The sequence below is a fragment of the Sphaeramia orbicularis genome, chromosome 12, assembly GCF_902148855.1.
Source record: "Sphaeramia orbicularis chromosome 12, fSphaOr1.1, whole genome shotgun sequence".
Taxonomy (NCBI): Eukaryota; Metazoa; Chordata; class Actinopteri; order Kurtiformes; family Apogonidae; genus Sphaeramia; species Sphaeramia orbicularis.
In genome coordinates this window covers 9,279,757-9,302,971 of record NC_043968.1, presented here as the reverse complement: position 1 = coordinate 9,302,971, position 23,215 = coordinate 9,279,757, and the positions used below count along the sequence as shown (strand labels likewise).

Here is a 23,215-nt window from a genome sequence, read left to right as displayed (position 1 = left end):
TTGTCAGTTCCCAAATGATTTTTTCTCTCTATTTAACCTTTTTTAGGTAATTTTTCACCATTCATTATGATATTATCCTGTCTATTTTATATTTTTCACTGCAAATCATGTATTTTCCTATATTTATTTTCCATTTATTTTCCTATATTTATGTTTATTGTCATTATTGTACTGGGTGCAATGATTGATGTACAAACCAAAATAAATTCACTTATTCATTCATTCATTCATTCATTCATTCGTTTTCCTATATTTAATTCACTGATCATGTAGATGTTCATTAAAGCTCAGATTAAATTGAAGGGTTATTATATCAAAACACAGAAAACTGACTGACTTTTTCAGCAAAGATATCAATAACTGAACGTAAAAACACGTGTCTCACTTACACTTGGTTATCACAGTTTAGGAGAAAAACTCCCGTAACATCCAGATATACGGGACCAGTATGTGACTTAACCCATAAAGGCCCAGTCCTAGTTTTGTGACAGTTTCCAAATGAATTTTTCTCTCTATTTAACCTTTCTTGAGTGATTTATCGCCATTTATTATAATAATATCATCTGTATTTTGCATTTTTTTCAATGAAAATCCTATATTTTCCTATTTTTAATTCACTGATCATGTAGATGTTCATAAAAGCTTAGATTAAAGTTGAGGGATACTGAATCAAAAACAGAGAAAACTGAAGAAAAAGTGACTTTTTCGGTAAAATATATCATTATATGAACATAAACCCAGTGAGTCCATCCACTGTCACTAGTCACTTTTTCATTGGACATCTGCGCAAAACTTTACTGATATTTACTAAATGTCAAAAAAACAGAAGTTTGTAATGTCGGTTTTTCCATTAAATCACAAATGCAATGATCTGTTTATTTATTATCGCGAGATGAAACGAGAAGTCTCCTACTAAAATAAAAAAAAAAATTGGTTTTCCTGGTGTGTCCACACATAATGCAACATGTTTCTTCTTCTTCTTCTCTTGTTGTAACGTCCGTCAACATCCCGTTTTTTAATTCACCTGACTCTAGTTACGAAAAAAGGTCTGTCCATTGCAGTTTTGCGTGATATACCATTTGCGCTACGCCTGAAAAACCACCTCTTGCCGGTGCAAAAACTATTAATCGAAAAATGACAATTTTGATGAAATTCTCGTTTTTCCATTAGGTCAATTTTTTTGCACAAGTTATATTTGTGCAATTTGAGGCTCAGTGGAAAAGCGACTATTGATCCAACTTCATGAGTTTTACTGGTTAATTTACTGGTTAAAATGTTGTAGAAGATGATGGTGTTTCCATGGTAACTACTGAGCCTCTGAATGTCCAAATGGGTCATATCTGATGACCATGAAAAGATGGTAAACTGAATTTTACACCAATTATTTATATGTATTGATAGGATTAGTGGATCAACAGGTATTGAACAGTTTAGATCAGTAGATGGTTTAGTTGCTGGCGGCTCTTTGGGTCTTTAAGCGCAGATGCAAAACAGAGTGAGATGCTTCAGTCCGTTGTCAATTAAATCCAACTGTCGAATAAAAAAACATCTGTCTGGCTGTGCACCTGCAGTATCTTCAGATCACATCTTAATTATTTCATGGTCTTTCCTGTGATCTGTTGGACACGTTCCTCATGATGACAGCCTAATTATCTGGAGCTCACACAGTGTTTTAACTCCACAACTGATTGGATCCAGACAAACTCTGATCTTACGGCGCTCTCTTAACTGTTATGAGTCTGTGATTTTACTTTAGCCGTATAATTGCCTTATCATTGATCGACTCTTTGCTTGGTTTCATCCAGGTTTAATTACTTGGTGAAATCCTAGGACTGCAAAATTCAGTTGCACTTATTGTCCAGTGTTTACAGAGTTACCACAGACCGTGTTATTTCTGCTCTCCACAGATCCTCTGATGGAGTCCACTGTATTGTACTGTGAAGTGCTTACTGCTACACTGAGCTCCTTTATCTGAGCTTCTCCAGAGTTGCTTTTAACCCATAAAGTCCCTGTGCTACTTTTGTGGCAGTTTCCAAATAGGGATGTAACGATTACTGGTACAACGATAAACCGTGGTAAAATTGCCGATGGTTAGCATTACTGTTTAAATTCTAATTATCATGATAACCGTGTTTGATTACCACAATTTTAGGGGAGAAAACGCCTATGTAAAGCTATGCTTTTATGTCAAATATTTGAGTATAGTTTTAATTTATTACAATTTTAATTTTATATACCTAATATTTGGAACCAATATTCACTTTTAAAGTCTTTGGAAAGGTTCATTAAGCATCTTTGTGTTATTTATGCAATAAATTATATACATTTTTCAAATTGGATTTTATATTTTTTTGTGTGTTTTTTGTCCTTTTGTGTTTTTATAGTAGGTTAAAGTGAAAAATAATAGGCAGATGATATAGATGAAGTTGTGCTGAAAAAAAAGATACCAAACATGGGTATAGTAAACATTTGTTTATATAGTATATAAAGGCAAAATCAAAAGTACTGAAAAATGGCCAAAATAGGCTCAGACCACTAAGGGTTAATATTTGAATGTTTCTGCAACAGAAGGAACATTGTGCCAGTTATTTTTAAAAAAAACTTTGTTTTAAATACAACTTGGTTAAATTATTTCAGTGTGTGTATATAAGTACTTTTTGAGCACAATTGCAATAATACCGTAATAATAATGATAACCGTGATAATTTTGGTCACCGTAACCGTGATATGAAATTTTCATACCGTTACATCCCTATTTCCAAATGATTTTTTTCTCTCTATTTAACCTTTCTTAACCCATAAAAACCCAAACAGCCACTGCTGACCATAAGCATCTACTGATTTCAGATGTTTAATACCTGTTGTGAGTGTGGTGTATAACTCACTAGCCGTGAACCTCGGAGTTCTTCTGTATGCGACACATATCAGTAAACAAAGGGTCTGGAATCCCACTTTTCTGTTTGTACTAGAGATTTCAGGCGACCCCATTTGAATTTCAGGCAACCCCACGTGGGGTCCCAATCCCAAGGTTGATAAACACTGCCTTAGTTGGACGTATTTGGGTTTTTGTGTTGCATTCTACAACTGCACCTCTAGATATCACTAAATATCACACAGTGGATCTTGAAATATTCATACTGTAGTACTGGTTTATTGGTTGCAGCTGCACAGAGTAGAGCTTGGTTTCACTTGCAAGTCGTCGTCTTCTGCTACTTGGTCATGAGCCAGCGGTGTCTGTTTTCAACGTCCAGTGTGTCCTTATAGAATTAATTTTTGATGTGTGTGTCGGTACCTGGTAGACGTCAATGTAAGGCCTGAGACGTTGGAAATGTACTATACAGGCCATGTCACATAGCAGAAATATTAGCAGGAGCTGAATGTGGTTTACATCAGAGTTTGTTCGTTTCAGTTCCTATTTTAGCTCTTATCCAAACCAGTTTTTCTAACTCTCACCAAATGGATTTATGCCTAAACCAGACTGTAACATTAGCATTGTCTAGACTTCTTTCGCAAATCAAAATATAACGGCATGGTGATGCATCAGTATGTGACATTTTGAATGTAGAACTGCGTGGAACAGGTGTGTCAGACTCATTTTAGATCAGGGGCTAAATTCAACCCAGTGTGATCTGAAATGCAGTAACATAGCTGTGAAAAAAGCACAAATGCATTATGGAAGTCTTTACATTTACAAAATTTGCTTAAAAATCAGAATATCATAAACTACCTGACATCTCTTAAGAAAAAGAAGTGCAATTTTAACAATATTAGGCCTCAGTTTATCATTTTCACATATGCATTAACACTTACAGATCACAGTGGATCTACAAATACACAAAACATTTAGTAACAGGCAGAATATTGTTAAAATTGCACTTATTTCTCTTAATACATTTCAGGTTGTACATATTTGTTCAGATTAGTCACATTTTGTGTGAAAGGAGAGTTTGTAAATATAAATATTTTTATGGAATTTTGCTTTTTACACTAAAACAAAACAGCAAAACTCAGAGTTGTCATTATTTATGGGCTTTTGTGATAGTATTTTACTAGTCTGACCCACTTTAGATCATATTGGTCTGAATGTGGAATATGAACTAAAAAGGTTTTAACACTCATGACTGTTAATATCTTTAGTATAATTTTAGCATTTCAGAAACTCATCCCACAGGCTGGATTGGACCCTTTGGTGGGCTGGTTTTGGCCCATGGGCCGTATGTTTGACACCTGTAGTGTAGAAAATCATTATATTTTATTTACAACAGTGCTACAGGTTAGCATTTGTGACACTAGTTGCTTTTCCATTGAGCCTCACATTGTGTGAATATAACTCGCGAGTAAAAATTGACCTAATGAAAAAATGACAATTTCGCCAAAACTCTTGTTTTTCGACTCAAAGTTTTTGCGCTGGCAAGAGGTGGCTTTTCAGGTATATCCTCCTGACACCCAGTAAGTAAACATTTTCGCCATTTTACATTAAATAATTGCCTTAATTGGAAACAGCATGATGCAACAGTTTTTTCAGATACATTTTTAAAAATTTAAAAAATATATATATAATGTCCTTTTCAGTGGACATTATGTAATTTTTTATTTTGAAGTAAAGCTGTGAAACTCTACTACAGAGGACAAAAATGCATTGCTGCGTCTCAGGAGGATTTCACACAAAACTGCAATGGAACGACCTTTTTCTGCAACTAGAGTCACGTGAATAAAAACAAAAACGGATGTTTGCGGACGTCACAAACAAGTGAAGAATAAGGGTTTTAAAAGAAACATGGCGCTGTATGTGCGGACACACCAGGAAACAAATATTTTTTTAATTTATTATGGGATAAAGGGCTAATATATAATAATAATGAATATATCTGTAAATCAAAACGGTATTTACGTTCATTGCCATGTTTATGGAATGACTTCTTGTGTCATCTCGCAATAATAAATAAATAAATCATCACATTTGTGATTTAATGGAAAAACCAACATTATGCACATCTGTTTTTTCGACATTTAGTAAATAACGGCAAAGTTTTGCGCATATGTCCAATGGAAAAGCGACTCATGACAGTGGATGGACACACTGGGTTTATGTTCATATAATGATATATTTCACTGAAAAAGTACATTTTCTTCAGTTTTGTCTTTTTTGATTCAATAACCTTCAACTTTAATCTCTGCCAAGAGGTGGTTTTTGGGTGTATCACACAAAACTGCAATGGAAAGACCTTTTTCTGTGACCAGAGTCACGTGAATAAAAAAAAAAAAAAAAAAAACGGATGTTGACAGACGTGACAAACAAGCGAAGAAGAGTTTTAAAAGAAACATGGCGCTGTAGGTGTGGACACACCAGGAAACTAATATTTTTTTTAATGTAATATGGGATAAAGGGCTAATATATAGTAATAATGAATATATGTTTATGTTTATGTTTACGCATTTGGCAGACGCTTTTTTCCAAAGTGACTTACAGGGGAAAACCAATTAAATCACTCAATCAATCAAATTTTATTTATATAGCGCCAGATCACAAAAAAGTTATCTCTTGACATTTTATATATAGAGTTGGTCAAAACCAGACTCTAAGTCAATTCTACAGAAACCCAACAGAATCCTCCTGGAGCAAACACTTGTGACTGGTGACAGTGGCGAGGAAAAACTTCCCTTTAACAGCAGAAACCTGGAGCAGACCCAGACTCCTGGAGGATGGCCGTCTGCCTTGACCAGTTGGGGTTAAAGAGAGAGAGTAGAGAAGGGGAAAAAGAGAGAGCGATAGAGATAGGGACTGGGGGAGAGGGGGAGAAGGGGGGAGTAGGGGGAGACACATGGAGGCGGTTGAGGATAAGTGAGTGGTGATGATGAGGGCAGGGAAGAGGCCGGACCACCGCAGCAGGTCCAGAGATAATCGTGAAAGAATCTGTGGTTGTCCTGGGAAAAACCTTATTAGAATATTTAAAATGGAATGTTTGAAAGTGCTAGGAAAGGAGGTGCTCTCGGAAGAGCTGGGTCTTCAGGAGCTTCTTGAAGATAGGCAGGAATGACTCTGTTCTTGTAGCACTTGGTAGAGCGTTCCACCAACGTGGAACGACCCATGAAAAGAGCCTGGATTGTCTTGTACAAGGTCTGGGGACCACCAGACTACATTCCCCAGACGAGCGGAGTGGTCGTGGGGCGACATAAGCTTTTATTAGTGCACCTAAGTAGACAGGAGCAGACCCACGGAGAATTTTGTAGGCTAGGATTAAAGATTTGAATTTGATGCGGGCAGCTATGGGTAGCCAGTGTAACTCAATGAGTAAGGGGGTGACATGTGCCCTTTTAGGGTGAGTAAGGGGGTGACATGTGCCCTTTTAGGCTGATTGAAGACCAGACGCGCTGCTGCATTCTGGACCATCTGTAGTGGTTTGACAACACAAGCTGGGAGGCCCGTTAGAAGAGCATTGCAGTAGTCAAGACGGGAGATAACCATAGTCTGCACCAGGAGCTGGGTGGCCTGTTCGGTTAGGTATGGCCTGATCTTTCTTAGGTTGAACAGAGTGAAACGGCATGATCGGGTGACAGAGGCAACGTGATCCGTGAAGGTCAACTGATTATCAATCATGACTCCCAAGTTACGTACTACACTGGTAGGAGCCAGAGGTATGGAGTCAATAGTGATGGAGATGTCCAGCTGTATGGTTGGCTTAGCTGGGAAGACCAGCAGTTCAGTTTTGGACAGGTTCAGCTGAAGGTGATGGGCTTTCATCCATGCAGATATGTCAGAGAGACAATCTGAGATCCGCACTGAGACTGTGGAGTCATCAGGTGGGAATGACAGATAGAGCTGGGTATCATCAGCATAGCAATGATATGAGAAGCCGTGTGAGTGGATGATCTGACCGAGTGAGGTGGTGTATATGGCAAAAAGGAGGGGGCCCAACACAGAGCCTTGGGGGACCCCCGTGGTGAGGCGGTGAACTGCTGATGTGTGCCCTAGCCAGGACACACTGAAGGACCGACCAGTAAGGTAAGATTGAAACCAGGAGTGTGCGTGGCCTGTGATGCCCATGTTCCAGAGTATGGATAACAGGATATCATGATTGACAGTGTCAAATGCTGCTGATAAGTCCAGTAGAATGAGTACTGAAGACTTGGCTGCTGCTCTAGCCTCTTTCAAGGCTTCTGTCACAGACAACAGAGCCGTTTCAGTGGAGTGGCCGATTTTGAAGCCAGATTGGTTGATGTCCAGGAGGTTATTTTGGGAGAGGAATTCTGTGACCTGTTTGAAAACAGCCCTTTCGATGATCTTAGAAAGGTATGGGAGGAGTGAGACTGGTCGATAATTCTCCACTTGAGTGGGGGTGAGGGAAGGTTTTTTGAGTAGTGGTGTTACCTGCGCTTGTTTAAATACTGTAGGAAATGTTCCTGAAGTCAGTGAAGCATTAATCACATGTGTGATTGGTGCTGTGATAGTAGGGGCAACAGACTGTAAGAGGTTGGATGGAATAGGGTCCAACAGGCATGTTGTAGGACGGCTAGAGGAAAGGAGTTTAGACACCTCGTTCTCTGTGAGGGGAGTAAATGAGGGGAATGATGCAGTTGGGCTTTTATCAGTTGAGTTAGTAGTAGCCGTAGTCAGGGGAGAGGAAGCAGTGTGTGATGATGATGATGTTGAAGAAGGAGGCATGCAGTCTATGGGTGGATCAGTGAACTGACTGCTGATAGTAGACACTTTATTTGTGAAAAATGAAGCAAAATTGTCTTCTGTCAGATTAGTAGTGGGCGGTGGAGGTGGAGGGTTGAGTAGTGTTTTAAAGGTTGAGAATAGTTTCTTGGTGTCGGTGGCAGAATGAATTCTGTTATTATAGTAAGCCTTCTTCGCAGCAGTGACACTGGATGAGAAGGATACCAATAGTGACTGGAATGTGATCAGGTCAGAAGAGCTTTTTGTTTTGTGCCATTTTCTCTCTGCGGCTCTGAGGTTGGTACGCAGCGACCGGAGGTTATCATTGAGCCATGGGTGGGACTGGGAGGATCGAGCGGGTCTAGTAGATAGAGGGCACAGATTATCCAGACAGGAGCTAAGTGTAAAGCACAGAGACTCAGTGGCATCGTTAACCTCTAAGGAGGAAAAAGTGCTGGGGGGAGGGAGAGCGGAGGCTACGACAGTGGAGAAGTGGGTGGGGGACAAATTGCGGAGGTTGCGGCGGAAAGAGACCATGGGGGAGGGAGCAGAGTGTTTTTCAGGGAGAGACACACTGAACTGAATGAAATAGTGGTCAGACAGGTGTAAAGGTGTGACTGTGAGGGCATCTGTGATGCAGTTTCGGGTGAAAATGAGATCGAGCTCTTTACCAGCTTTGTGGGTTGGAGGACTGCAAACCCGCTGTAGCTCAAAAGAGAGTATTAGTGACATGAAATCTGAGAAGCTGGGATTGTCTAAGTGGATGTTCATGTCACCGAGGACTAGCATGGGGCAGTCATGCTCTGGGATGGAGGAAAGCAGAGTGTCAAGCTCATCAGGAAAATCACCCAGTTGCCCTGGTGGACGATAAATGACAATTATGTAAAGTTTGACTGGTGCTGTCACTAGGATGGCATGGTATTCAAAGGAGTTGTATTTGACTGAAGGTAGGAGTTGATTGTGTTTCCATTTGTTGGAAATTAACAGACCCACACCACCTCCTCGTCCAGATGGACGAGAGGTATGAGAGAATGTGTGGCTGATAGAAAGTGCGGCTGGGGTTGCATTGTTTTCAGGCGTAATCCAGGTTTCAGTGAGAGCCAGGATGTCCAGTGTGTGATGGTTGGCATAGGCAGCAATAAAATCTGCTTTGTTCACTGCAGATTGGCAATTCCATAACCCTATAGAGAAGGACGCACCAATGACTGCGGTGTATATTAATGGGCGGAGATTGGTGATAGTACGATGCCTTTTAGCAGTGTGAAACCCCATACGTGAACCGAAAATAACAGGAATAGGATGGTGACCAGTAGAGAGATTGTTCCTCAAAGGTGAGCTGGTGTGAGTGAGGGGTGTAACTGTCATTAGTGAGGGGCTGGGAGAGGAGGAGAGATCAGCTGGGGTGGTATTCAGTCTGACTACAGACTGTACAGGAGACTCTGAACGTGGTGATGTTTGATGTGACCAGCAGGGGGAGCAGGTGACTGCAGCAGAAGACGGGGAGCGTAGTCACATAGGTGTGGGAGTGGTTTTAGTCTGGACAGCGTGTTGAATGTTTTGAGCCAGGACGCTGCTGCCTAGTGTAGAGGGGTGGACGCCATCGGACTTGTAGAAGGAGGAGCGGTTCCAGAACAGATTAAAGTTATCAATAAAACTGAAGCCGTTCAGAGCAGAGGTGGACTGGAGCCAGGTGTTCAGGCTGAGGAGTCGGCTGAAACGGCCCACACCACGGGCAAAGGAGGGGAGGGGCCCGGAAATGAAAACAGCCTTCCCGGATCTTTCAGTTTATCAAAGAGGTTTTTAAAATGAACCTTCGTCACTTCGGACTGTTGAAGAGAAGTGTCATTGAAGCCCACGTGAACTATGATCCGGGTAACGGTGGACGGCAGTGAGAGCAGCAGCTGAGGGAGTTCATGGAGGATGGAGGTGACGGTGGAACCAGGAAAACACCTGGTTATGGCGTTAAAGAAACGGACGTGACGGATGATGGAGTCCCCGAGGATAGCGGTGGTCGGAGGGAAAAGTGGTCGAGGAGACAGTGTTGAAGGTGAAGGGTTCCTGGTCTCTCTAGGTGGACATTCCACGGGTGGACCGTCGGAGTGACGGCGGACGGCCTCTCGGAGAAGGCGGCGCCGGGCAGAGGAGCGGACCGAGGAGCGGGGACCCTTGTTCGACGGCTTCACAGGAGGACCGGCTTTAGGACCGTCGCCGGTAATCAGTTCGGTGGCAGCCACGGAGTCAGCAGGAGCCGGTTCCGGGACAGAGCCAGGTGGGATGGGGGGCACACCAGCCACGGGGGGAGGAGCCGGAGCGTCCTCCACGGACAGGACGGCGAAGCGGTTTGATGTGTTGATGGTCGGCGGTGGTGAATCTTTGCTCGTGTTCTTTTTGCGGCCACGAATCACCACTTCAGACCAGGGTGTAGAACACGGGGGGCGAGAACAGGCAGAGGAAGGATCCCATAACACCGTATCATCACAGGAGGCTTTGGGCTTCTCTGCGCTTTTCAGAAACAGACTGGACAGTGTGGGAAGGCGGCTGGAGAAACCACAGAGCTGGGCATTTTTCTCCTCGAGTTCTGCGGAGAGGCGCAGTATTTCCTCTTTGAGATCCGCGATAGTTTGGTAAGCCTTTACCAGGGTTTTGTTGGCTTCAACAAGAGGACTATCTCCGGCTGATGAGGATGACGCCATGGTGGAAACAGCGAGATACCGGGCAGAGCGCGGGAAGCGATGGGTGACAACCAGAGGTAAGGATCCACTGACAATACTGACCTGTCCTGATGGAGGTTTGGATTGATGGCGTCAAGTTAAAAAGACACGGTTAAGAGGTTAGGTTCAAGTGAGTAAGCGTTGAAAGGCAAGAAATAAGTAGTTAAAAGGCTGGATTTCTAGGAGTAGATCCGCCGGCGGTTTGACAGACGCCACGCAAGACACGTAAATCTATCTATATCTGTAAATCAAAATGATATTTACGTTCGTTGCCATGTTTATGGAATGACTTCTCATGTCATCTCGCGATAATAAATAAACAAATCACCGCATTTGTGATTTAATGGAAAAACCGACATTACGCATTATTTTTCGACATTTAGCAAATATTGGTAAAGTTTTGTGCAGATGTCCAACTGAAAAGTGACTCATGTACGTCAGAATACCAATCCATGGAGCATGTATTACTTTAGGGAGGGGCCTGTTCTCCCGCATTGTAATGGAAATGTTACTTTATGTATGCATGTTAAGGCTTTGGGCTGAACATGCATGTGCATTTGATGTCTTGTGTGGTGGTATATATGTCTATATACGTATATATATATATACTGCACTGGCATTCTAGAGCACTGTACTTCATCTCACACGAACACTGATCCCGGTGGAGATTGACTGCTGAAATAAAATGTTCTTTCTAAAGGATATTCAGCCTATAGGATCCTTAGAGAAAATTGCAAAATTATGTTGAGTTGATTGCTTTTTTGCACTGCTATATTTCTACTGAAAGTCTTTCCTGAACCACTCAGCAAAAGCACAGAGGAGGAGAGACGGAAGAGCAATGATGAGCTCCTGCTGGTGCCATTTTATGAATGTTTAATATAAGGAAGAATGAAAAAGAAATGAAACCCTGCTCAATATTTATGCCTCAGATATTGTTTTAAAATCCTGTTGTCAGTTTGTGACTTTTCTCTGTCCATGTTCTCATTGCTCTGTACGTTTCGGTGCTCCAGACCTGCACACAGAAGTGTTTGTCCATTCATCAGAACCACACAGATCCACCACAGTTGGAGGTGTTAGTAATGCTGTTGGACACGCTGTTGTTATTTCCATATTAGCTGAACATGACGGCAGATGTGAATAACCTTGGATTCAAGGCAAATGATGTGGTAACTACAAATCTGCTGATTCAATCCCCCCTAGGGATGCGCTGGTTAGTGCTCTTGGCCAAGGTCACTCTCTCCCAAACTAAATAATTAAAAAACAGGAGATTTATACAGTAAATCTCCAAGGAAGGAATAAAGGCTGCAACGTAAGGTCACACAGTGGGAATGGATAAAGCAGTGACACGCAGCATAAATAGTTTTACAGTATAAATACCGTCTTGTGTGACTGATGGCTGACTTTGGAGTAACTTTGACCTTCCCACTCAAACAACGAGGCTTCAGCAAGAATTTGATAAAAAGCAAAAAATAAATACATTAAAAGAAAAATACACAAATCAAAGAAAATATTCCAATAATAATGTAAGTAATGTTCTAACAGTCTACCAAAGGCATGATATGCTCAGGTTCCAGGATGTGAGGGATCAGCGTTCACAAGACATGGTGTGAAAACAACAATCTTGTTTTGCTTTGTTTTTGTTGTTTTTTTTGTACCTAAACTGAAGAAACAGAAAAGCATGCTGTGATTCGTCTACAACCCTGGAGAGAAAAGATACCGTGTTTAGTCCAAATGGAAGCTGCTTTTTCTTGGAAGAAATACTGGTCGTTTAAAGTTGGAGTCCTCTATTATGTTCTAAAATGGAATTCTAGAACTTCCATGTAAGGTCCACTGTACAAGAGAGGCATAGAAGCCGGGAGTCGAACGTTCACCGATGCCGACACCGAATATCGGGTATCGATCCGATACTGAGTGCGTGTACTTTTACTCGTACTTGTAAAAGTGCTCCGATACAAACACATCGATGCCACTTTACGGCGGCGTAACGTTCACAGCTGTGCAGCAGGTACGCGGCGGAGGACTAATGTCAGCAGTGTGGAGATTTTTCAAAATAAATGACGGTGACAAAAGTAACAGTGACTGAAAGTTACGTTAAAGACACAGACGGATACGGATGGAGCATTCTGTCCATTCTCTACCTATATTCTGTACATATTTCTGTCCATTTTCTGGGTGTTCACGGATGCGTACCCAGACGGAGAATTTGGAGCAGTACCACCGGGAACCGTGGAGGTAGAGGATCTGTTCAAAGAGCGACTGTGTGAGTTAGAGAAAAACTGCTGACAGATTTATGACAGCTACCCTCATCAATATCAACATTAGCATCCACATTAGTATTACCTCCTCTGTCGTCACCACGTTTGTTATCATTGACTTTTTTCTTCTTCTTCGTCTCAAAAAACATCACTCTTCTTTGTGATATTTGTCCAGTCTGGTTAATTAAGAGCAGCGCCCTCTGGTGGATTGATTGAGAAACGCTCATTCCAACACATTAAATGTCAGTAGCAGCACTTTGTTCCAGTCAGACTAATGACAATGACAATAAAGCACATTTTCAAAAGTAACTGTAATAGTATTATTAAATACTCATATCGGTAATCGGTATCGGCAAATAATCAAATGTAACTACTTGTACTTGTACTCAGTCTGGAAAAAAGTGGTATCGGTGTATTTGTAGTTCAAAGCATGTTAAGTTTCACTTTCGGTTTCAGCCAGTTCGTCTACTTGTTGCTCAGGGTAATGGATGCTGAAAAACCAGGCTCTCATTGGCCAGCTGTTAGCCAATCAGAGTCAAACAGATTAGCACGTTGAATATTCATGAGAAGCGGCGCAAATCGAGCTGAGTCTTCCATCAGGATTCCGATACCACGTTAGAGTGGCTTGAAACTTGGTAACCAAAAAATGTTACAGAGTCCATGGTAGAACTTCAGACATTACCACAAAAGTAATGAAATATGTGTGGCAGGGCACCTCGAAGTCAGCGATTACAGATTTGAGTGGTTTTTGGAAAAATATGTGGTTGAGATTTGAAACCGTTTATGGAACCGCAGCTCCTTATGTTGTCTGTTATTGCATTCCACTGTGTAGTGGCTTTGAAAGAAAAAGCAGATTGTCCAAAGGTTGTGTGGCAAAAAGGCTGATTACACTTATAAAAAGGAGTTCTTTTGGTGGATCTTATAGAAGCAGCAGGGTGATAGCAGACAAATGTCCAGTAGGCAAGCAGGAGCCAGGCCGTTTGAGATCCTGTACTTGAGACTCAAGTTGGAGAAGAGTCTAACATTTTCAAAGCTCAATAGATTATGTTTCTCCAGAATCCATGCGTTTACATGACAACTTTTATTCCTGGTTTAATCTGAATAAATGTTAGATCCTATTTCAGATGCCCATGTAACCACCTTATTCCAGATGAAACAGAATAGTTCGGATTAAATTTAAATCCAAATAAAGTCACTGGTTTAATCCCCTTTTTATTCCAAACTAAATTATCCCTCGGACATGTAAACCCTTTATTGCGTTTGGACTTTATTCCTTCCATTCTGCACATGCTCGTTGTCTTGTCCTGTCACGATGACGCACACATTCTGCGCTGGCGGAAGAATATGCAATACAGTCTAGTCAACCCAAACTGTTCCAGTGGGCTATTCTGATGGGATCTACCAGCCTGGAAAACCCTGAAGGAAGAGTTCATCACCTGTTTTTGTAATTCATTCATTTGTCATGCACTAATGAGTTCCATAAGTAGGCTAAACAGTTTGCACTGTAGTACAACGATTGCCTTGTTCTCGCAGCCCTTCCATTAGCTTAGCTTAGCCTAGTTTAGCATAATGGCTTCATTCCTCTGGTCAGACTTAGCCAGGCTTTTATAGGTGATCTGTAATATTTTATGAGTGATTTTGTGAAATTCACTTCTCCCTAATCCTTCCTTTAGTCCGGTGGGGTTAATATGATCACAAATTGAGGCTCAAATCATGGCGATGTGACTTACTGCAGGAATAAAATCTTGGGAAATAAAAACTAATGCAAAGCTAAAACAGTAAAGGAAGGTCTGCGAGAACAAGGCAACGTGAGCACTGCAGCGCAAACCCTTCTGCTCACTTATCTACCTCATTAATACCTCATGTAAACCTTTATTCGGGTTTAACATTTCCATGTAAACAGAGGAGAAAATACTTCAGTTCCGAATTGATTTCTTCTGGAAAAATAAATCGGATTTAAAAAAAACATCATGTAACTGTACCCAATGTTGCAATGATGGTAGTGGAATGACTTTTCACCAAAGATTTAAGGAATCTAGAGGTCTAATGGCAGATTCACTGGCCTGACCCCAACAGGTGATACAGTAGGAGATATGTGAAAACATCTTATATAGAATAGAATAGAATAGAATAGAATAGAATAGAATAGAATAGAATAGAATGTCTTTATTGTCATTGTACAGGTACAAAGAAATTTAAAAAGTGCAATCATCCAAGGTGCCATAATTAATAATGTAATAAAAGAGTATAAAAACTAAAATATAAAAGAAAAACCCTGATGGCATAAATATCTTAACAAAAAAAAAAAAAAAGAAGCTGCATATGAAAAAGAGTGTTACTAGTAGTATAAAAGACACATAAAACATCATCATATACTCTGGACAACATTCAGCATTCCACACAATTAATAAATGTCCAGCAGTATTCAGTGCAATTCTGGCCCTGGGATAAAAAGTGTTTTTTTAGAGGGTTTGTGTTGGCCTTTAGTGTCTGGAAACGTCTGCCAGAGGGTAAAAGTTCAAGAAGTAGAAAACCAGGGTGGGTTGCATCTCTGATAATACTACATATATATTACATATATATGAAATCCTAGGGACAGAGCGTCTGTTTGTGAAGTCAGCAGCAGCATATGATCATTTTCTGACAGCTTTAATTTGGGAAAAGTACCTTTAATAAATGACTAAGGAAACCCCTGAGAAACATTACTTACATCATCTATTAAATATAACTCAAAGAAGAAGGGGGGGGGGGGGAAGCAGAGGAGAGGAGAGGAGGAGAGAGGAGGAGAGTAGGGGAGGGGGAGGGGGAGGAGAGCAGAGGAGAGGAGAGGAAAGGAGAAGGAGGAGAGTAGGGGAGGGGGAGGAGAGGAGAGGAGAGGAGGAGGGGAGGGGAGGAGAGGAGAAGGAGAGGAGGGGAGGGGGAGGAGAGGAGAGGAGAGGAGAAGGAGGAGAGGAGGGGAGGGGGAGGAGAGGAGGAGAGGAGAGAAGGAGGAGAGGAGGGGAGGGGGAGGAGAGGAGGGGGGAGGAGGAGAGGAGAGGGAGGGGGAGGAGAGGAGGGGGGAGGAGAGGAGAGGAGAGTAGGAGAGGAGAGGAGAAGGAGGAGAGGAGGGGAGGGGGAGGAAAGGAGGGGGGAGGAGGAGAAGGAGAGGAGAGGAAAGGAGAGGAAAGGAGGGGGGAGGAGAGGAGAGGAGGAGAAGGAGGAGAAGGAGGAGAGGAGGGGAGGAGAGGAGAGGAGGGGGGGAGGAGGAGAGGGAGAGGAGAAGAGGGGAGGAGAGGAGAAGAGAAGAGGGGGAGGAGAGGAGAGGAGAGGAGGGAGGAGAGGAGAGGAGGGGAGGAGAGGAGAAGGAGGAGAAGGAGGAGAGGAGGGAGGGGGAGGAGAGGAGGGGGGAGGAGGAGAAGGAGAGGAGGAGAGGGAGAGGAGAGGAGAGGAGAGGCGGGGAGGAGAGGAGAGGAGAGGAGAGGAGAGGAGAGGAGAGGAGAAGAGGGGGAGGAGGGGGGGAGGAGGGGAGGGGGGAGGAGGGAGAGGAGAGGAGAAGGAGAGGAGAGTAGGTGAGGAGAGGAGAAGGAGGAGGGGAGGGGGAGGAGAGGAGACGGAGGGGGAGGAGAAGGAGGAGAGGAGGGGAGGAGAGGAGAAGAGGGGGGAGGAAATGAGAGAGGAGAGGAGAGGAGAGGAGGAGGAGCAGCAGTAGTGCAGTGTGTTGGTGGTTCCATACACTTTCCTGCCTGGTCCTCTTTGTGGGCTCAGTGTGCAGATCATTAAGGTGGAGGCTGGACAGATCCCTGCAGCTCCATGTGCCTTCATCATGCAGCGCTGTGGACTGGGGCCATTCATTTTCACACAGAGGGAACACAGCAGACACAAGGCAGGAGTCACTGGGGAACTCTATAGGGAGCTGAGCGCTGTGGAGACACAAATAGGAAGGCAGTCAAGATGCAGGAAAGGAGCACTTTATTTACTCTGTTCATGTTCAGGTGGAAGGACAGAAGAGTCGGCCTCCATCACTGACTGTCTTACTGACTAGTGCAGTGGTTCCAACCTTTTTTGGCTCCTGACCCCATTTTAACCCTTTCATGCACAGTGGTCACTCCAGTGGACAGTTCTTCTCCAGCTGTTCTCTTGCATATTCATGGATTTTGTTGTTTTAGTTCCATATCAGCCAACACAGTGGACGCTTATGCACCATCCCATACACTGACATTTATACCGTTACTGTAACTTTGCTGTTCTTGATAAACCTGATCTGCAGTAACATGTTTAAGTGTAAATCAGTTGTTATTGTTATTAGTCTGTAATTAACAGTTTTTGTAAAAAGTTTTTTTTGTTTTTTTTTGCATATTATCTCCATGAAGTGAGCAATGACTGGTATCAGTGTATTAAAATGTGAGAAAACATCAGATTAGCAGCATTAAAAATGTCTGGTAAAGGTTCATACTGTCTTCCACATGTAATTATTGTAGGTAATTCATTTATCGGACAAACTAGTAAAGCAAGTAAACAAACAACTACCCCTATCTGATAAATGAATTACCTACAATAAGCATTAAAAATGTTTTTATTTCATAGTTTTCACACAATACATCAGTAAATACATGTTTATTTGCTTCAAATATTAAACACATGGTGTCCAGCTGAGCGGACATTTTTGCGGCTCCATGAAAAATAGTTTCAGAAGAAAATTTTCTTTAGGCATGTTTTTTATAAAGGAATAAATACTCAGGAAAAAAAAAATCTTGATTAAAGGTCTCATAATTCATGCATGAAAGGGTTAACATTACAAATTTATGGTGACCCAAAACATTCAAAACAGATACTTTTTTTTTTTTGCTAAAATTAATTTGTTTTTGATCCTGGAATAGTTTTCTTTACTATGTTGCAAATAAAGGTTAATTATAGATGACATTTAGTCTATATAATGTATATTATTATGGACAGAGGCAGTAAATCCAGGTGTAGATTACTGCACAAAGGGAGAATTTTATTTTCCTTGGTCAGGATATGTACAGTCAGTCCAGCTTGGATTTACAAGGAGGACAATTAATACTGAACAAACAAGAACTCAAACTATGAATTATGAAAGAGCTGCAGCATCTGAAACTGACCACAATGAACATGTGACAGATAAACAGAACCACAGTGCTGCAGTTTCACACTCAGTGTGTCATGTCTTTTGTGTATTGTGATTGTCTCTGTCAACTCACCATATTTTTATTAGTGCGTTTTTTGTTTTTTTTTAATCAATTACTAAAAATTTCAGGCAACCCCATTTGAATTCCAGGCGACCCCACGTTGGGTCCCGACCCCAAGGTTGAAAAACACTGGACTAGCGCCTCATTTTTACCCAGCTTTGAAGGTTTGTTTCAAGCTGTGAAGCAGACCCAGCTGCCACAAAGAGGTTTTTAGTTGAAGTGGCTTTTTTCCTGCCTGCTGTACATATTGCAGAGAGAAGAAATCCTCTCCACTGCTCTTTGTACCCACTCACTTTTTACTTGTTTACTGTGTCCATGCTTGTAGCCTGCACTGCGCTCCTGTCTGGGGTTGGATGTTTCATTTGTTTTGTTGGTGCATAAGAATACCAGTGGGCATCCACAGTGAAGTGGCTGAGCGACTGAGGGAGTGGGAGTTTTGAAGCCAGATGGGTTTGAATGTGAGAGCCCTCATTGTTGTTGCTTGAAAACTCCAGGCCCTGCTGCTGCTTCTGCTGCTTCTGCTGCTGCTGCTGCTGCTGAACATAGTCCACGTTGCTTCCTCTGCAGCGCTCCTCTCCTTGTACCGTCAACTGAGGGAGTCCTCTTTATTTCCAGCATCTGTGCTGTGATGAGAAACACCAGCTAACTAGGCCACTGCATAATAAGCAAGAATAGCAGCGAAGCAAAATGAATAAGAAGAGAAAAGAAGAAAAAAGAATCAGTTCGCGGGGGGAAAGCTTACCCAACATGTAACTGCTGACAGAAGTAATTCAGCAAGCAAATATTGTCCTTATAGGTTATTCCTTTATTGCAGATGCATTCATTTATTATTGCTTACGTTTACCTATAGCTTCTGCAGAGGTGCATCAGAGTTCACATCTCATTTCAGCAGCGAAACCCCTGAGCTATACTGTCATGTGACTGACAATGCACCTTTGCTGACTTTTCCTTTGGTGTGTGTGTCAACTGCAGTCCTGGGATCCCTCCTGGTGCTGCAACATTCTGTAATACTCAGCATTTTAGCTCTTGATTCACTTTGTCAACAGCTTCATCATTGTCAACTATAGGAAGTGTGGTTTTTTTCACTGCTTCTCTTTGATGCCTTTCTCAGGAGCTCTTCCTGTTATATCTTTTTTCTTAACCATTAAAGATCTAGTGCTGCTTTTGTGGCAGTTCCCAAATAACTTTTACTCTAACAATTCATGGGACGGAATGCTTCTCAGACCAAAAAAGAGTTTGTTCGAGGTGCTCTTTGGAAAAAGGGATTCATAAAGTAGATAGCAAACTGGAAGAAAAATCCAAGGCACTCCCTTTAAACATTAAAAAGCCTTTATTAACATGGTCATATCTAGACCCAAAACACACTTCTACATGTTTCGGCTTCAAGCCTTCATCAGGAAGCCTTCCTAGAAGTGGAAGTGTGTTTTGGGTCTAGATATGACCGTGCCATGTTAATAAAAGCATTTTAATGTTCAAAGAGTGTGCCTTGGATTTTTCTTCCAGTTTGATATCAACTTTTACTCTATTTTTTACTTTTCTTAAGTGATTAATCACCATTTATTCTAATATTATGCCCAATATTTTGCATTTTTCAGTGAAAATCTGGTATTTTCCTACATTTAATTTAATTTACTGATCATGATTGATGTCCATAAAAGCTCAAATTAAAGTTGAGTGTTATTATATCAAAAACTGAGAAAATGGAGGAAAAAGTGACTTTTTCTGTAAAATTTATCATTAACTGAACATAAAAACAAGTGTGTCCATCCACTGTCATTGATCCAACTCCATGTGTTTTGCTGGTGAGTCAATGTTGTAGAAGATGACAGTGTTTTCATGGTAACTACGGAGCCTCTGAACGTCCAAACGGGTCATATCTGATGACCATGAAAAGATGAAGAACTGTATTTTACACCAATTATTTATATTTATTAATAGAATTAATGGATCAACAGGTATTTAACTTTTTATATCGGTAAATGATTGTGGTCGCCAGTGGATGTTTGGGTCTTTATGGGTTAAAACTAGGGCTGTCAAAATTAATGCGTTAACATGGATTAATCCATCATCATAATTAATCTGATTAAAAATGTTAATGCAGTTAACCCATCTGCAGCACAGAATGACTCTGAACGTCTTTGGTAATGCATTTGGGTCAGTTTGTCCAAGTAGAGTTACTGTCACGAATGAACGAATGGGCAGTTGATCCGGTAGTGACAGGCAGCAGAACCAACCCATAAAGATGGAAGAGGCTAAACAGCACATTAGCCCAAGACACAACAGTTGTTTCAAGTTGATTTGTTGAAACGATGGAAGTGCACATATATTCCCTTCTTTCTTGAGTTTGTTTGCTCATGCACAATGAAACGCGATTAATATAGATTAACCCATAAAGACCCAAGCAGCCACTGGCAACCAAAACCATCTACTGATCTAAAATGTTTAATAACGTCTGATCCGCTAATCCTATCAATACATGTATATAATTGATGTAAAATACAGTTTTTCATCTTTTCATGGTCATCAGATATGACCCATTTGGACGTTCAGAGGCTACATAGGGAACATGGAAACACTGTCATCTTCTACAACATTGATTCACCAGTAAAACCCATAGAGTTGGATCAATGCCAGTGGATGGAGACATTCGGTTTATGTTTAATTAACCCTTTCATGCATACTGGTCACTACAGTGGACAGTTCTTCTCCAGCTGTTCTCTTGTATATTCATGGGTTTTGTTGTTTTAGTTCCATACCAGCCAACACAGTGGACGCTTATGCATCGTGCCAAATACTGCAGTTCATACAATTATTGTAATGCTGCTGCTCTTGATAAACCTGATCTGCACTAACATGTTTTAGTGCAAATCAGATACTAATTGTTATTTGACTGTAATTAACAGTTTTCTGAAACTTTTTTTTTTTTTTTTGTCCACATATCCTCCTGAGACCCCGCAATGCATTTTGTCCTCTGTAGGGGACAAAAGTTTGACAGTTTTACGCAAAAAAAAAAAAAAAAATGCTGTGCATTAAAAAGGACATTCCATTTAAAAATCAATCAATAAACAAAAATTATTTTAAAAATGTATCTGAAAAAATTGTTGCATTATGCAGTTTCCAATCAAGACAATTTTTTAATGTAAAAAAGCTAAAGCTGTCAAATTCCTGGGTCTCAGGAGGATATTATCTCCATGAAATGAATAATAACTAATATTAGAGTATGATCAAATGTGAGAAAACATTAGCGATTTAGCAATTAGCAGCATTAAAAATGTTTTTATTTCATAGTTTTCACACAGTATATCACTTTCTAAAGATGAGTTTTAAATATATGTTTCTTTGCTTCAAAAATTAAATGCATGGTGTCCAGCTGGGTGGACATTTTTGTGACTCCACAAAAAATAGGTTCATAAAAAAGAAAAAAAAAATCATTTGCATTGTTTTTTTCATGCCTAAAGAGGAATAAAAACACTCAAAAAAATATTGACTAAGGTTTTGATAATACATGCATGAAAGGGTTAATGACATATTTTACTGAAAAATCACTTTTTCTTCAGTTTTCTCTCTTTTTGATATAATAACCTTCAACTTTAATCTGAGCTTTAATGAATGTACACATGATCAGTGAATTAAATATTGGAAAATACATGATTTTCACTGAAAAAACACAAAATACAGAGGATAATATTATAAAAAATAGTGATGAATTGCTTAACGTCCTCAGACCCAGCTATGGGTTTTCTGTCCACATTTGTGGACAACAGTTTCACAACTTCATACAAAAAAAAAGAAAAGAAAACTGTCCACCCCAAAGGATATTCCATAAAAATTTAAAAAAACTGCATCTGAAAAAACTGTTGCATCATGATGTTTCCAATATAGGCACTGATTTAATAAAAAACAAAAAAAGCTGGTACTTTGCTGACATTTCCTGAGTCTTAGGAGGTTAAGGAAGGTTAAAATAGGGAGAAATATTAATTAGGGAACTGCCACAAAAGAAGCACTGGGTCTTTATGGAATAAAAATTAATGATATTTATTTGTGATTAATCTAAATTAATCCCCAGCAACCCTGTGATTAATCTGATTCAACATTTTAATCGTTTGACAGCACTAGTTAAAACACAGTCTAAGGTTTTAACCTTCTCTTTCTCTTTTTCTTTTCAGCGTAGAACATGACTTCCGTCTACAGGAAGGGCAGGTGGTACGTACATGGAAAGTGGGTGACCCACCTGAGGGACTGCCCCCGAGCCCCACCCCCCCGCCCACCACACCCAACCAACAGGACTCTCCTCAACCGGTGCGACCGCCTGCCACCACCAAGAAGAACAGGAAGAAATGCTTCTGGTTCCTCTGAGCTTACAGCCTGAGAGGACACACAAAGAGACGTTTTGATACTGCAATGCACTGCATACCCTTCCTAAGAAAAAAACAACAACAACAAAAAAATGTACAAATGATCAACTGAGGAGATCTGAGATGAAAAACAAAGTGAGGAATGAACTGGAAAATTAAAAATGCAAACACAAAAACCGTGGGAGGAGAAAGATATGGCAAAGGTTATGAATTTAGCTGTTGTTGCTGTTGGAGTTGATGAGAATGGGTTGACTGGGGCGCACATGTTGTTACAGCTCTTAAAATGCCTCTTCAGCACTTGCAGGTTTGATACTGGCGCAGGGAAGTAAAAGTGCTGAAGTCAAATAAAAGCAAAAGTTCAGTCCACAATATGACTCACAGTTAAGAAGCAATTAGGAGATATAAAGAGAATACATATATATATATATATATATATATATATATATATATATATATATATATATATATATATATATATATATATATATATATATATAGGTGGAGAGGGCATGGGGCACAATAGAAGAAGCTATACACCAGAGAGGATACAGCATATTTATATAAGATGAATATAGAATTATACACAGAGATAAAGGAATACAGAGAGGATTCATCTTCATTAATGGACTAATGAGGGTCAGAACACCAGCTTTTATATCCAGAGACATTTAAAAAATAAAGAAAAAGAAAAAAGATTATTATGACATGTATTTAAAACTTTTAATATACTGTAATTGATGAAAAAATATTACACACATCTACATGTGCACACACACACACACACACACACACACACACACACAATCACATTCATGATCACACAAAATTACTTATTTACATGAAAGGCATATATACATATGAGAAAAAGAGTGAGTTGAGTTCTGTACATATCAGAGCTATTCTGCTTGGATGCTATATTTCAGATATGGATTAATGCTCTATAAAAGTATTTTACCACAGCTGGTTGGTGTGTGTTGTCATTTTGGGTTCAGCTAAATAGTTTTTTTTTTTTTGGATCATTTATTCAAAATGCAAATGCATTCATAGA

The 23,215-nt window shown here is 40.6% G+C and overlaps 1 protein-coding gene across 3 annotated transcripts in view; it reads left to right on the top strand.

Annotated features, from left to right (window-relative positions):
* LOC115429962 (flocculation protein FLO11) overlaps window positions 1–22,324 on the top strand; it is an 83,629-nt gene extending 61,305 nt beyond the window's left edge. For all 3 annotated transcript variants that reach the window (XM_030149809.1, XM_030149807.1, XM_030149808.1), the window contains exon 4: window positions 21,979–22,324. In XM_030149809.1, coding sequence (XP_030005669.1) covers window positions 21,979–22,168 — 190 coding nt within the window. In that variant the 3' untranslated portion in view covers window positions 22,169–22,324. The remainder of the gene's footprint in view (window positions 1–21,978) is intronic.
* Window positions 22,325–23,215: the final 891 nt, after the last annotated feature.